General features: G+C 49.3%; 4 protein-coding genes across 4 annotated transcripts in view; all 4 read right to left on the minus strand.

Annotated features, from left to right (window-relative positions):
- Positions 1-11,490: 11,490 nt before the first annotated feature.
- On the minus strand, positions 11,491-11,880 carry LSM04_007236 (Protein of unknown function DUF423; the record flags this gene model as incomplete). Its single annotated transcript, XM_067339356.1, has 1 exon — positions 11,491-11,880. One exon carries the CDS (start codon positions 11,878-11,880, stop codon positions 11,491-11,493), a length of 390 nt encoding a protein of 129 aa, XP_067194854.1.
- Positions 11,881-12,224: 344 nt separating this feature from the next.
- Positions 12,225-13,373, minus strand: LSM04_003460 (uncharacterized protein; the record flags this gene model as incomplete). The annotated part of the gene is made up of 1 exon (XM_067339357.1): positions 12,225-13,373. The coding sequence occupies one exon, from the start codon at positions 13,371-13,373 to the stop codon at positions 12,225-12,227; it is 1,149 nt and encodes a 382-aa protein (XP_067194839.1).
- Positions 13,374-14,305: 932 nt separating this feature from the next.
- LSM04_001090 (uncharacterized protein) lies at positions 14,306-14,863 on the minus strand (the record flags this gene model as incomplete). The annotated part of the gene is made up of 1 exon (XM_067339358.1): positions 14,306-14,863. The coding sequence occupies one exon, from the start codon at positions 14,861-14,863 to the stop codon at positions 14,306-14,308; it is 558 nt and encodes a 185-aa protein (XP_067194827.1).
- Positions 14,864-15,398: 535 nt separating this feature from the next.
- Positions 15,399-16,629, minus strand: part of LSM04_004366 (Fungal lipase-like domain) — a gene marked incomplete at both ends in the record, with an annotated part of 1,581 nt that continues 350 nt past the window's right edge. Inside the window, one exon of the mRNA XM_067339359.1 lies at positions 15,399-16,629. This exon is cut by the window's right edge and continues 350 nt beyond it. Coding sequence (XP_067194843.1) covers positions 15,399-16,629 — 1,231 coding nt within the window.

The raw sequence follows: 16,629 nt of genomic DNA on the forward strand, positions 1-16,629 counted from the left end.
TCTCCACTCAGTAATGTTTTAAACAGTACAGAGAGCACAACCACCACACTTTATTACACACAGAAGGAGCAGGGAGCGGGAAGCTGTGTCTCTCAAGGCATGATATTCATGTTATTTTCACAGAAAAAGATTGCCTGCTGCGGCATATCCGGCGGTGCAAAACATTTCCAACCGAAATCACACACACACACAGAATATGCATGATGTAGTGCACAGGAACAACACCATTGGTGACAGATGCGCCTGATTTGCTTTCTGTGTTTCTTGAATCTGGGTTGCAAAGGGGGACAGAGTGTTTATGGATGCCTACCATGTGGGGAAACCGCGGTGTAGCACTTATTCCTGCGGGTACTGTTCACAGAGACACCGCCACGGCGACGGCGACGGCAAGGATGAGGGGCAGCAGGGATGCATGCCCAGCAGCAGGGATACTGCCATCACCAATACCCATGTACAGATTCAAGCCAGCATTGGGGTTTGGCTCATGTACTGTTCCACTGTTAACATTGATGTCCAATTTACCCTCTGCATCGCCGTTCGGCCCGTCATGGGTATTTGTTGGAGTGTTCTGAGTGGCGGAGCCGTGCGATCCAGCAACAACGTGACTATCTTGGATGTGTGAGTCATCCATCTTCGTGCGCTCCACAACTGTCGTATCTGTTGTTGGAATGGTTTGGGTGATGGAACCATGCGTACCAGCGTCCTCAGAAATATGACCTCCGATCCCTCCGCCATTTTCAGATAGTTTCTCTTCGTCCGCTGCACTTGGAGGTGTCGGCGTGGTGGGCTGAGGGGACGGGCTTTGGGGTTCGGTTCTCTTCCACGTTATGTTCGCAGGCGCAGCCAGTTGGTCGTCGTTCTGTTTAGGTAGGTATTTCAGAGCAAGGGTGATGTCGGGGTGCTTGATGCACACCTCGTCGTACCTGGGACAGATAATCTTTCCTGTCAATTGCCCATTATCCGGGATGATTTCCTTCTTCTCCTCGCACTTTTGCCACTTACCACCCAGAAACTGCACGCTCACCTCTTTCTTCGTGTGATCGCAATTGGTATTCACGCACACATCACCAACAGGCTTTCCTGAGAAGCGTAGATCGACGCCCTTTACACAGCGTGCGTTTTCGCCAATAAAGCTTCCACGGGATATTAGCGTGGTGCCTGAAGTACACGTGGCACCAGGGTATGGCTCAACATAAGGACAGTAGTCCATATCACCCAGATCGCCACCCAAATACTCCTTGGAGAAGTACCGGAATTCCGTAGGAATGTACTTGTAATGCGCCATCAGTGTGCAGTACCCAAAACCCGTACGATCGGGTCTGCAGAAGTACATGTCCGATGAACGAGTTTCGTTGCAGAAAAACTCGGGGATACGACTCACACCGTTTTCCACGCACTTCTTATTCAGAAAATCGCAGCCGGCGTTCCTGCCCCATATCGTTGGTTCTGCCATACTGAAGTTTGCCTTGTAAAATGGCATGCTATCAAACACTGCAAGTGTCAGTTCGCCGTAGACCATGGGTGCTAATCCAGTCCCCATCAGCTCGCCCTTCATGTTGCGAGATGAAAAGTGTGAACCAGATCCCCAACCGGCTGTCTGCAGTTCCAGTCCAGGGGCTGTGGAGCAGTTGTAATACTTCCTCGCCACCTCCTTCGCCTTCGAAGTCTTTATAACGAGCACATATTCTCTTCCCCGCACGTCCTTAAGGGATTCCACCATACCCAGGCGAGGAAAAAAAGAAGAGGAAAAACCAAGAGTATGCCCAATCTCGTGCGCTACCACGCGAACGACAGAATTAGTGGACCGCAGACCATCGGGATTCACGTTGATGGCAGCAATAAAGGGACGGTTATCCGGCAAAGTGCCGCAAATCATCGCCCACGCAGCTGCTCTGTCGTCCTGCATGGCACCGACGTAAAGATACAAATCAGCATTCTGAAGCCCGATTGTGTGGTGCTCCTCAGGGATGGTGAAATTGCTGCACGACCTTATGTCAGTTCTTGGCACCTTAACAGTGCCAGTCAAGGGAACCACAGAAAGACGCTCAGCGTGCATTTTAATTGCCGCGGGGATAATTCGCTCCACGATGGCCCTCTTCTTCCTCACTGTCAGCACGCCACCGGCATGGCAGCGCACCGTCCTGAAGAACTGATCAACACGTATGTCTCCTGCTTTCGTGCAGTACCTTGACGGATCGTCCATATCCCTCGTGAACGCCTTGATGCGGATTGGGGCCCACTTCTTGCCATCCTTTGAGCTATCGGTGTTGCTGGCGGCGCTGGCGGTGTATGCCTGAACGGCACCCTCTCCCGTGCGGGGTATCTCCCGCACCACCGCCGTCGGCCTGTTCATACGGTTTATCTTGTCATGCATGCAACCGCGTGGAACAGCGGCGAGGCACCCGACGGTACAGCACAGCACCAGCAGCAGCAGGAGCGTGAACACCGTGGGGTGCGAGGAATGGCGGCAAACCGCGGCGCGGGTGTACGGAGTGTGCATAACTGTGTGTTTTCGCTGAGAAGCTTGTAAAGGCTGTGTGCAGAGGAAAGGAGAAAAAGAAAGAGAAAAGGAGGGAAAGGTTAAAAACAAGTGTTACGCGTTAACTACTGAGCAATGCGTGTGGACCAGCACACGGCCCAATAAGCACATACACGCACACATAGTTTCCCAATCAAAAGAAATATATTGAATTTCAGCTGAAACAGTCTATTGAAACCCCTTATCTGTGATACCCCCAAAATAATAGGTCCATCACATTCACACACAAAGAAACACACACACACACACACAGAGAGTGAAGGACCAATAAGCAAGAATATGACAAAGCCGAAGCAATATATTGAAAGCACAGCTATTGTTTATGATTCCCGAACAGTAAAGGCGTTCTACACACAGAAGGAGCAAGGCCGGGACGCTGCTCTCAAGGCATGATATTCATGCTTATTGGAACCCACACCGTTCCACGGCATGGAGTGCAAACATTTCCAACTCAAAAAGCCCACTCAAACACAGAATATGCATGATGCGATGCACCGGAGCAAAACCATTGGTGACGGATGCGCCTGATTTGCTTTCTGTGTTTCTTGAATCTGGGTTGCAAAGGGGGACAGAGTGTTTATGGATGCCTACCATGTGGGGAAACCGCGGTGTAGCACTTATTCCTGCGGGTACTGTTCACAGAGACACCGCCACGGCGACGGCGACGGCAAGGATGAGGGGCAGCAGGGATGCATGCCCAGCAGCAGGGATACTGCCATCACCAATACCCATGTACAGATTCAAGCCAGCATTGGGGTTTGGCTCATGTACTGTTCCACTGTTAACATTGATGTCCAAGTTACCCTCTGCATCGCCGCTCGGCCCGTCATGGGTATTTGTTGGAGTGTTCTGAGTGGCGGAGCCGTGCGATCCAGCAACAACGTGACTATCTTGGATGTGTGAGTCATCCATCTTCGTGCGCTCCACAACTGTCGTATCTGTTGTTGGAATGGTTTGGGTGATGGAACCATGCGTACCAGCGTCCTCAGAAATATGACCTCCGATCCCTCCGCCATTTTCAGATAGTTTCTCTTCGTCCGCTGCACTTGGAGGTGTCGGCGTGGTGGGCTGAGGGGACGGGCTTTGGGGTTCGGTTCTCTTCCACGTTATGTTCGCAGGCGCAGCCAGTTGGTCGTCGTTCTGTTTAGGTAGGTATTTCAGAGCAAGGGTGATGTCGGGGTGCTTGATGCACACCTCGTCGTACCTGGGACAGATAATCTTTCCTGTCAATTGCCCATTATCCGGGATGATTTCCTTCTTCTCCTCGCACTTTTGCCACTTACCACCCAGAAACTGCACGCTCACCTCTTTCTTCGTGTGATCGCAATTGGTATTCACGCACACATCACCAACAGGCTTTCCTGAGAAGCGTAGATCGACGCCCTTTACACAGCGTGCGTTTTCGCCAATAAAGCTTCCACGGGATATTAGCGTGGTGCCTGAAGTACACGTGGCACCAGGGTATGGCTCAACATAAGGACAGTAGTCCATATCACCCAGATCGCCACCCAAATACTCCTTGGAGAAGTACCGGAATTCCGTAGGAATGTACTTGTAATGCGCCATCAGTGTGCAGTACCCAAAACCCGTACGATCGGGTCTGCAGAAGTACATGTCCGATGAACGAGTTTCGTTGCAGAAAAACTCGGGGATACGACTCACACCGTTTTCCACGCACTTCTTATTCAGAAAATCGCAGCCGGCGTTCCTGCCCCATATCGTTGGTTCTGCCATACTGAAGTTTGCCTTGTAAAATGGCATGCTATCAAACACTGCAAGTGTCAGTTCGCCGTAGACCATGGGTGCTAATCCAGTCCCCATCAGCTCGCCCTTCATGTTGCGAGATGAAAAGTGTGAACCAGATCCCCAACCGGCTGTCTGCAGTTCCAGTCCAGGGGCTGTGGAGCAGTTGTAATACTTCCTCGCCACCTTCTTCGCCTTCGAAGTCTTTATAACGAGCACATATTCTCTTCCCCGCACGTCCTTAAGGGATTCCACCATACCCAGGCGAGGAAAAAAAGAAGAGGAAAAACCAAGAGTATGCCCAATCTCGTGCGCTACCACGCGAACGACAGAATTAGTGGACCGCAGACCATCGGGATTCACGTTGATGGCAGCAATAAAGGGACGGTTATCCGGCAAAGTGCCGCAAATCATCGCCCACGCAGCTGCTCTGTCGTCCTGCATGGCACCGACGTAAAGATACAAATCAGCATTCTGAAGCCCGATTGTGTGGTGCTCCTCAGGGATGGTGAAATTGCTGCACGACCTTATGTCAGTTCTTGGCACCTTAACAGTGCCAGTCAAGGGAACCACAGAAAGACGCTCAGCGTGCATTTTAATTGCCGCGGGGATAATTCGCTCCACGATGGCCCTCTTCTTCCTCACTGTCAGCACGCCACCGGCATGGCAGCGCACCGTCCTGAAGAACTGATCAACACGTATGTCTCCTGCTTTCGTGCAGTACCTTGACGGATCGTCCATATCCCTCGTGAACGCCTTGATGCGGATTGGGGCCCACTTCTTGCCATCCTTTGAGCTATCGGTGTTGCTGGCGGCGCTGGCGGTGTATGCCTGAACGGCACCCTCTCCCGTGCGGGGTATCTCCCGCACCACCGCCGTCGGCCTGTTCATACGGTTTATCTTGTCATGCATGCAACCGCGTGGAACAGCGGCGAGGCACCCGACGGTACAGCACAGCACCAGCAGCAGCAGGAGCGTGAACACCGTGGGGTGCGAGGAATGGCGGCAAACCGCGGCGCGGGTGTACGGAGTGTGCATAACTGTGTGTTTTCGCTGAGAAGCTTGTAAAGGCTGTGTGCAGAGGAAAGGAGAAAAAGAAAGAGAAAAGGAGGGAAAGGTTAAAAACAAGTGTTACGCGTTAACTACTGAGCAATGCGTGTGGACCAGCACACGGCCCAATAAGCACATACACGCACACATAGTTTCCCAATCAAAAGAAATATATTGAATTTCAGCTGAAACAGTCTATTGAAACCCCTTATCTGTGATACCCCCAAAATAATAGGTCCATCACATTCACACACAGAAACACACACACACACACAGAGAGTGAAGGACCAATAAGCAAGAATATGACAAAGCCGAAGCAGTATATTGAAAAACTCTTATCGATGATTTCCCAAACAATAAATCCATCGCACGCAAATTATACACACTATAGAGGCGAAGGACCAATAAGCAAGAATATGACAAAGCCGAAGCAGTATATGTTTATTAGTATTGTTTATGCTTTCTGAACAGTAAACATTCTAACTGCATAAGAGAGCAAAGCTCGCCAACACCGCTCCAGGCATAAGGAGCACGCCGAGGAAGCCACACCGTCCACGGCATGGAGTGCAAACATTTCCAACTCAAAACGCCCACTCAAACAGAAAATATGCATGATGCGATGTACCGGAGCAGAGCCAATGGTGACGGATGCGCCTGATTTGCTTTCTGTGTTTCTTGAATCTGGGTTGCAAAGGGGGACAGAGTGTTTATGGATGCCTACCATGTGGGGAAACCGCGGTGTAGCACTTATTCCTGCGGGTACTGTTCACAGAGACACCGCCACGGCGACGGCGACGGCAAGGATGAGGGGCAGCAGGGATGCATGCCCAGCAGCAGGGATACTGCCATCACCAATACCCATGTACAGATTCAAGCCAGCATTGGGGTTTGGCTCATGTACTGTTCCACTGTTAACATTGATGTCCAAGTTACCCTCTGCATCGCCGCTCGGCCCGTCATGGGTATTTGTTGGAGTGTTCTGAGTGGCGGAGCCGTGCGATCCAGCAACAACGTGACTATCTTGGATGTGTGAGTCATCCATCTTCGTGCGCTCCACAACTGTCGTATCTGTTGTTGGAATGGTTTGGGTGATGGAACCATGCGTACCAGCGTCCTCAGAAATATGACCTCCGATCCCTCCGCCATTTTCAGATAGTTTCTCTTCGTCCGCTGCACTTGGAGGTGTCGGCGTGGTGGGCTGAGGGGACGGGCTTTGGGGTTCGGTTCTCTTCCACGTTATGTTCGCAGGCGCAGCCAGTTGGTCGTCGTTCTGTTTAGGTAGGTATTTCAGAGCAAGGGTGATGTCGGGGTGCTTGATGCACACCTCGTCGTACCTGGGACAGATAATCTTTCCTGTCAATTGCCCATTATCCGGGATGATTTCCTTCTTCTCCTCGCACTTTTGCCACTTACCACCCAGAAACTGCACGCTCACCTCTTTCTTCGTGTGATCGCAATTGGTATTCACGCACACATCACCAACAGGCTTTCCTGAGAAGCGTAGATCGACGCCCTTTACACAGCGTGCGTTTTCGCCAATAAAGCTTCCACGGGATATTAGCGTGGTGCCTGAAGTACACGTGGCACCAGGGTATGGCTCAACATAAGGACAGTAGTCCATATCACCCAGATCGCCACCCAAATACTCCTTGGAGAAGTACCGGAATTCCGTAGGAATGTACTTGTAATGCGCCATCAGTGTGCAGTACCCAAAACCCGTACGATCGGGTCTGCAGAAGTACATGTCCGATGAACGAGTTTCGTTGCAGAAAAACTCGGGGATACGACTCACACCGTTTTCCACGCACTTCTTATTCAGAAAATCGCAGCCGGCGTTCCTGCCCCATATCGTTGGTTCTGCCATACTGAAGTTTGCCTTGTAAAATGGCATGCTATCAAACACTGCAAGTGTCAGTTCGCCGTAGACCATGGGTGCTAATCCAGTCCCCATCAGCTCGCCCTTCATGTTGCGAGATGAAAAGTGTGAACCAGATCCCCAACCGGCTGTCTGCAGTTCCAGTCCAGGGGCTGTGGAGCAGTTGTAATACTTCCTCGCCACCTCCTTCGCCTTCGAAGTCTTTATAACGAGCACATATTCTCTTCCCCGCACGTCCTTAAGGGATTCCACCATACCCAGGCGAGGAAAAAAAGAAGAGGAAAAACCAAGAGTATGCCCAATCTCGTGCGCTACCACGCGAACGACAGAATTAGTGGACCGCAGACCATCGGGATTCACGTTGATGGCAGCAATAAAGGGACGGTTATCCGGCAAAGTGCCGCAAATCATCGCCCACGCAGCTGCTCTGTCGTCCTGCATGGCACCGACGTAAAGATACAAATCAGCATTCTGAAGCCCGATTGTGTGGTGCTCCTCAGGGATGGTGAAATTGCTGCACGACCTTATGTCAGTTCTTGGCACCTTAACAGTGCCAGTCAAGGGAACCACAGAAAGACGCTCAGCGTGCATTTTAATTGCCGCGGGGATAATTCGCTCCACGATGGCCCTCTTCTTCCTCACTGTCAGCACGCCACCGGCATGGCAGCGCACCGTCCTGAAGAACTGATCAACACGTATGTCTCCTGCTTTCGTGCAGTACCTTGACGGATCGTCCATATCCCTCGTGAACGCCTTGATGCGGATTGGGGCCCACTTCTTGCCATCCTTTGAGCTATCGGTGTTGCTGGCGGCGCTGGCGGTGTATGCCTGAACGGCACCCTCTCCCGTGCGGGGTATCTCCCGCACCACCGCCGTCGGCCTGTTCATACGGTTTATCTTGTCATGCATGCAACCGCGTGGAACAGCGGCGAGGCACCCGACGGTACAGCACAGCACCAGCAGCAGCAGCAGCGTGAACACCGTGGGGTGCGAGGAATGGCGGCAAACCGCGGCGCGGGTGTACGGAGTGTGCATAACTGTGTGTTTTCGCTGAGAAGCTTGTAAAGGCTATGTGCAGAGGAAAGGAGAAAAAGAAAGAGAAAAGGAGGGAAAGGTTAAAAACAAGTGTTACGCGTTAACTACTGAGCAATGCGTGTGGACCAGCACACGGCCCAATAAGCACATACACGCACACATAGTTTCCCAATCAAAAGAAATATATTGAATTTCAGCTGAAACAGTCTATTGAAACCCCTTATCTGTGATACCCCCAAAATAATAGGTCCATCACATTCACACACAAAGAAACACACACACAGAGAGTGAAGGACCAATAAGCAAGAATATGACAAAGCCGAAGCAGTATATTGAAAAACTCTTATCGATGATTTCCCAAACAATAAATCCATCGCACGCACACACAAAGAAACACACACAGAGAGCGAAGGACCAATAAGCAAGAATATGACAAAGCCGAAGCAGTATATGTTTATTAGTATTGTTTATGCTTTCTGAACAGTAAACATTCTAACTGCATAAGGAGCAAAGCTCGCCAACACCGCTCCAGGCATAAGGAGCACGCCGAGGAAGCCACACCGTCCACGGCATGGAGTGCAAACATTTCCAACTCAAAACGCCCACTCAAACAGAAAATATGCATGATGCGATGTACCGGAGCAGAGCCAATGGTGACGGATGCGCCTGATTTGCTTTCTGTGTTTCTTGAATCTGGGTTGCAAAGGGGGACAGAGTGTTTATGGATGCCTACCATGTGGGGAAACCGCGGTGTAGCACTTATTCCTGCGGGTACTGTTCACAGAGACACCGCCACGGCGACGGCGACGGCAAGGATGAGGGGCAGCAGGGATACTGCCATCACCAGTTCCCATGTACAGATTCAAGCCAGCATTGGGGTTTGGCTCATGTACTGTTCCACTGTTAACATTGATGTCCAAGTTACCCTCTGCATCGCCGCTCGGCCCGTCATGGGTATTTGTTGGAGTGTTCTGAGTGGCGGAGCCGTGCGATCCAGCAACAACGTGACTATCTTGGATGTGTGAGTCATCCATCTTCGTGCGCTCCACAACTGTCGTATCTGTTGTTGGAATGGTTTGGGTGATGGAACCATGCGTACCAGCGTCCTCAGAAATATGACCTCCGATCCCTCCGCCATTTTCAGATAGTTTCTCTTCGTCCGCTGCACTTGGAGGTGTCGGCGTGGTGGGCTGAGGGGACGGGCTTTGGGGTTCGGTTCTCTTCCACGTTATGTTCGCAGGCGCAGCCAGTTGGTCGTCGTTCTGTTTAGGTAGGTATTTCAGAGCAAGGGTGATGTCGGGGTGCTTGATGCACACCTCGTCGTACCTGGGACAGATAATCTTTCCTGTCAATTGCCCATTATCCGGGATGATTTCCTTCTTCTCCTCGCACTTTTGCCACTTACCACCCAGAAACTGCACGCTCACCTCTTTCTTCGTGTGATCGCAATTGGTATTCACGCACACATCACCAACAGGCTTTCCTGAGAAGCGTAGATCGACGCCCTTTACACAGCGTGCGTTTTCGCCAATAAAGCTTCCACGGGATATTAGCGTGGTGCCTGAAGTACACGTGGCACCAGGGTATGGCTCAACATAAGGACAGTAGTCCATATCACCCAGATCGCCACCCAAATACTCCTTGGAGAAGTACCGGAATTCCGTAGGAATGTACTTGTAATGCGCCATCAGTGTGCAGTACCCAAAACCCGTACGATCGGGTCTGCAGAAGTACATGTCCGATGAACGAGTTTCGTTGCAGAAAAACTCGGGGATACGACTCACACCGTTTTCCACGCACTTCTTATTCAGAAAATCGCAGCCGGCGTTCCTGCCCCATATCGTTGGTTCTGCCATACTGAAGTTTGCCTTGTAAAATGGCATGCTATCAAACACTGCAAGTGTCAGTTCGCCGTAGACCATGGGTGCTAATCCAGTCCCCATCAGCTCGCCCTTCATGTTGCGAGATGAAAAGTGTGAACCAGATCCCCAACCGGCTGTCTGCAGTTCCAGTCCAGGGGCTGTGGAGCAGTTGTAATACTTCCTCGCCACCTTCTTCGCCTTCGAAGTCTTTATAACGAGCACATATTCTCTTCCCCGCACGTCCTTAAGGGATTCCACCATACCCAGGCGAGGAAAAAAAGAAGAGGAAAAACCAAGAGTATGCCCAATCTCGTGCGCTACCACGCGAACGACAGAATTAGTGGACCGCAGACCATCGGGATTCACGTTGATGGCAGCAATAAAGGGACGGTTATCCGGCAAAGTGCCGCAAATCATCGCCCACGCAGCTGCTCTGTCGTCCTGCATGGCACCGACGTAAAGATACAAATCAGCATTCTGAAGCCCGATTGTGTGGTGCTCCTCAGGGATGGTGAAATTGCTGCACGACCTTATGTCAGTTCTTGGCACCTTAACAGTGCCAGTCAAGGGAACCACAGAAAGACGCTCAGCGTGCATTTTAATTGCCGCGGGGATAATTCGCTCCACGATGGCCCTCTTCTTCCTCACTGTCAGCACGCCACCGGCATGGCAGCGCACCGTCCTGAAGAACTGATCAACACGTATGTCTCCTGCTTTCGTGCAGTACCTTGACGGATCGTCCATATCCCTCGTGAACGCCTTGATGCGGATTGGGGCCCACTTCTTGCCATCCTTTGAGCTATCGGTGTTGCTGGCGGCGCTGGCGGTGTATGCCTGAACGGCACCCTCTCCCGTGCGGGGTATCTCCCGCACCACCGCCGTCGGCCTGTTCATACGGTTTATCTTGTCATGCATGCAACCGCGTGGAACAGCGGCGAGGCACCCGACGGTACAGCACAGCACCAGCAGCAGCAGGAGCGTGAACACCGTGGGGTGCGAGGAATGGCGGCAAACCGCGGCGCGGGTGTACGGAGTGTGCATAACTGTGTGTTTTCGCTGAGAAGCTTGTAAAGGCTGTGTGCAGAGGAAAGGAAAGAAAGAAAGCGGAAGAAGAATCATGACACAACAATTACTGGGCAACGCGTAGAATCTAGCACACAGCCCAAAATACAAACACACACATACATGGACACGCAAAGTTCCAAGGAGAGCAGTACAATTTAGTATTTCGCTATTTTTCCCATTTCTTACGTGTTTCCTACCACAACCCAATACATTAGAAAATGAATACAGAGATAGTTGACCGTTCCCATCTGTATGTTGACATTGCGGATACCCAATTCTATTACTACCTGGCTACGTCAGTTTCAAGGCCAAAGTGTTCATTAGAACCCCGCCAAAGCAGCGAAAATCCATCCCAACATCAGTGTTATGCCGCCAATAGGCGTCAAGGGACCCACGGTTTTTGGTGGCGCGCCAAGGCACATGGCGTAGATAGATCCTGCGAAAAGTACGGTCCCGGTGAGTAATAGATGGAAGGCGTGGGTGAGGTTCCTTGAGGCGGGGCTGTCGGGGTCCACGCTCTTCAGAGTCGCGAAGACAGCCATTAGCGCGGCAGCGTGGACAAGGTTAAACTGCACGGCAAGACCCCAGGCGTTCTTCTCTTCGGGCGTCAGGTGTGGGCCAAGCACGTGGGCACCGAGACCGCCAGCCGCAACAGCAACGAACCCGAGGGCTCCCACAACGATCATAGAGGTGTCTCGTACTTTAGGCATCTGATCTTTTTCCTTGGCTTGAATGTATTCCTTTTATTGAATTATCTTTTTTTGCAAGTTAAAAAAAAAAGAGTAAGAACAGAGAAAAGGAAAGAAAAAAAATATACAAAACAGCTTATAATAACTAAAACGTGATGAACGTAAAGAAGAAAAATAAACTGCATATTTATTTGCACGTAAGTACACAAAAAAAAGGCCACGCGTGCACAAGTCAGCAGCCTACAACGCCACAAGACCACGTGACAGAAACACCAAATGGGAAACCACGGGGAGACGACATGCAAAGATATAAATTCAGCCCTTTTTCATCTCCTTGCAGAACGTGTAAAACCAACAAAAGAAAATCACATTAGCGTCAGCGCCTGCTTGAGCAGGTGCTGGAACCTTCCCAGGGTGGCTTCTAGCTCCGTCACGCGGCCCAACGTTGCACGGTAGGACTCCTCAAGCAACTGATACCCGGCCCTATCTGCATCGGATAACTCAATACGATGTTCAAGGGAAGCAATCTCCTGCTTTAAACGGTTGAGCTCTGACAAAGGCACTGCCTGAGAAAGTTTCACCAGTTCACCACCTTGCATAGGTAAAGCATGCGCTTGATTTTGAACTTCTGTAGGAGTAGGGGCAGCTCCGTAATCTATAGTCGGATCAATAGGAATAACGGCTCTTCCATATTGCTTTGAATGTGATGGCCAAATGGAAGTAGATGATGCAGCAATGTTTGTTACTGTTCTGTTTTTCTCACTAACAAGAGTTCTTGCGCCGGCAGCAGCATTGTTATTTTTACTAGGAGGCCGATGGTGCATTAATCCAACCATTCTCGCATCACCAAGGCCCCCATTTCCAGCATCCGCTTTGGATGACTTTGTTACTCGTTTTTCTTCTTGTTGTTGCTGAGGCCTGGCAGCAAACCCGCGCTTTTTCATCACCGATAGTTTTGCATTTGTAGGGAGGTGGTAGTAATCAAGGGTAGCTTTATCGTTAAGTTCCCAGTATCTCCACAATAAACGAATTCGCTGCGGTGTCAGATCGACCTTTCCAAGAGCAGCACAAAACTTCTTTTTAACTTCCCAAACGGTATCTGCGCTTTCACAAGCTAAAGGAATGGGCTCAATATGCGCCATTTGGCAGACAAGATTAAGTTTTGTACCTTTCTTAATATCAAGGACAATCTTCACATATGGATCACCTTTGAGTAACAAACATCCATTTCGTCTAAGAGAAATGTTGGTATTGATTTGCTGACGATTGTGTGTAAGAAGTTGCAGCTCTGGACGGACCTTAAAACAATCCTCCACTGCACTCTGTAAGATGCGCAGAGGGGCATCTTGATGCAATTCCGTGTCGAAGAAATCGCCATGTACACTAACAACCCTTACAGGAACTAAACTAGTCATTTGTACAGGAACAGGATCTGTTTCATTCTTTTCCTTCCCGTTTTCGTTCCCATTGCTACTGTTGTTGTTGTTGTTATTTTGGGGTGCCCGAGCGGCCATCCCACAAGCACAGCAGCAACAGGTTTCCCCCCTTGACCCACTTACAGGTACAAGAAACAAAAAAAAGAAGAAAGAAAAGAAAACTGGGATGTCACAGAACATGAAAAGAGGCAAAAAAAAACGCAGGAAAAACAATTATTGAGATAGGAAGAAGGGGAACTCCCCCCCCCCCCCCCTTGGGAGTTCTTGCCCTCGACTACAGTTCACATACACCAAACACCCAAGTCCACGTCACTCGCAAAAACTTTAATCAAGAGTTATTCTAAGAGATCAGACTCACGTTTTGGGAGCCGCGAGTGCTCCCATCTCATCAGATCCCCTTAAGTAGAGGGATTCAACGGATGAGTGGGAAATCGAAAACGAAAAACAAAACCTTTAATCACTTATACTCGTTTATCTCAGTTAATTCAATGTTCATATTTCTCTAAGAATAGAAATCGTAGCCAAATAGCAGGACCACCAGTAACAAAGCTTACTGTCATTTGAGGGATGTGTTTTTTTTCTTTATGGTATCACTTTTCCTTTTGAGTAAACATATTTACAAAGTCTATGTATTGCGTGAAACCTTATAGTGGTGAATTATAAAGAAGAAAAAAAAGAATAATAGGAATTTTTTTCAGAGATAAATAATGGTGGACCAACCCCTCCTATGAGTAGTCATAACAAGAAAATAAAACAAAAATACGTAGATAGATAGATGCAGAAAGGAGTGAAGAAAAAGAGAGTATCGAGAGGCAAAAGTCACAACAGAAACAAATTCTTCAATGCCTTCATTCTCACTTCGCAGTTGTCTTTAAGCCGTTGCTCCCCTAATCTCTCTCTCTCTCTCTCTCTCTATATATATATATATATATATATATTACACCCGCAGAAAACGAGACCAACAAAAAAGAAAAAAAGAAATGCAGCCGAGTTTCTGCCGCATTCTCAACTTAGGCAGCAAAACGGTTCTGGCGACGTAGCATAGCCTCACGGTCGGCCTCAGACAACTTAAGCTCTACCTGCGCGGGAGCTACACCGAATCGCGCAGCTCGTGCCTGCATCGCCTCATCCATCTCCTGCTTCTCTTGTGTCTTGAAACGAGCCTCACGTGATTTCAGTGTATCCTCATCCACCACCAACGGTTCGGGTTCCACTGTGCCGAAGCGCTGCATGCGTTTCTCCATGGCGTCACCATCTGCAAGGGACCCAACAGCATCATTGTTGTTGTTATTATTATTATTAACACCAGCACCACTTACAGTGAGACCAAAGCGGGCTGCACGCTTCGCGAGCTCCTCTTCCACTGCGGACGGCGGATCTTGGTTAGTCACCGCACGTTTCTTATCATCCTCTGTGAGTTCTCCGGTCATTGCATTTAACCACGAGAGCAAAACACCATCTTGCTGGACGACCTCCTCCCCGTCCTCATGCCATTCGCGAGGCGCCACCATCGTCTTGGGCTTGCGGAAGATGCGGTTGAGACGGTGGGCATTCTTTTGGGATTCCATGTGTCTCGTGTCTGTGGTCGTCCCTTTTATTTATTTTCTCGGGTCTCTGCAGAAAGAGGGGGGAAAGGAAAAAGAAAAAAATGAATGAACAGCGTACAAACAGAAAACACAAGAATATAAAGAAAGAAAGAAAGAAAGAAAAGAAAAGAAAAGAAAAGAAAGGAAAAGAAAGGAAAAGAAAAGAAAGAAAGAGAAAAAAAATGATCGATTAGATCAATCCTGGTATATGAGGAAGTGAGGTAATAATAATAATAATAATAATAATAATAATAATAATAATAATAATAATAATAATAATAATAATAATAATAATAAACAAAGAAAAACAAATGAAATAAGGACAATGCATACTTGCACACATGCACAGAAAACAAACCAAGAAACCGGTTTGATGAACTTCTTCAAGGAGGAAAAAAAGAAAAAGCATCCATGGGGATCATTCACTCCATCACCGTTATCCCTCTGCCGCCACACACACACACACACACAAACGCGGACATACAGCGGGAGATAAATATAAATCACTGCCAATTAGTCAAGCTATTTCTTCCCTTTCCTTTTGGGAAGGAATCGGTGTTACATCCTCGTAATAGTGAAGCTGGGCCACAGCAGGTCGCTCTAACACCAATTTATACATATCCGCGCTGTGAAATAAATAGGACCAGAGTCCCCATCCTAGAAAAGACAATCGCGTAGGACACCCTGTGTGCAAAGGCAACGGTGTACCAACATGTTGATAACCCAGAAAGGATGGGGGCAACCTTGGTACCACATCTGCGCACATAAAAGCACGAATATGACGGCAATTGCTAGGGAGAACAATCATCTTGTCAGTCAAATTTGATTTTCGCAGTAACCAATCTCTGCTGTGTTGCCAAATACCTCGATTGGAAGCAAATACTCGAGGTGATGCTACCGTAAGAACTGTAACCCGTCTCTCAGGACGAGCGTTTGCCAAATAAAGACCTCCAAGTTGCGCAAGAGCTCCACCCAAGCTATGACCAATGAGAATGATTTGATCAAATTCCATAGCAACCTTTTCAAAAGCAATAGACTCTAGCAATTCCAAATAGCCTCTATGAACACAAGAGTGCATTCCAAAAGACACAGGAAGCTCTGTTGTAGTATAGTTAAAGTTTGTCCACCAGTTTCGAATGCTATTTGTACCAACAAACGTAATAATAAGCTGTGGTCGTCTCCCAGGACTACGTCGCGTTAGCATAAGGCAACGCGTCTTCTTATCCAGATCCACAAGTGGGAGAACATTAATTTCTGCAGCGATAGTACACCGTTCCCGCACAGAGTTTTCTGGTCTAAACGCGTCTACAGCCCTCGCCACACGCTGACGTTGTGTAATCGTCACTTCCTCTGAACTCGTGCAGTGTTCTAGTTCATATGATAGTGCACACAAATCGGCCACTGCACTGGCGACATTCGCCTGTGGCGGCACTGGCCGTTCCCGTACAAGAAGTTCAAACTTCTTTCGTGCCTCCTCCACAATATCAAACCATCCCTGATCAAGTGAGATGGAGAGCACAATACGCAAGACCTCCTCTGCTGGTGAGGCCGCGTACTCCACCCCACGAGAGGACTCTCTGGCACTAAGTGATGCCGTCACAAGCGTCCGCTCCTCAAACGTTCCCTCGATCGCCGCAAGCGCCCGCATCATGCAAAGCATATCGCCCACAAACGCATTCCGCGTTGCTGCTCCCAACGTCTCTCCAGCATCGCAAAGTTTATGATATCGACAGGCGCACTCCCGTCCG

This window comes from Trypanosoma melophagium (genome assembly GCF_022059095.1).
Source record: "Trypanosoma melophagium isolate St. Kilda chromosome Unknown ctg10segment0, whole genome shotgun sequence".
Classification (NCBI taxonomy): domain Eukaryota; phylum Euglenozoa; class Kinetoplastea; order Trypanosomatida; family Trypanosomatidae; genus Trypanosoma; species Trypanosoma melophagium.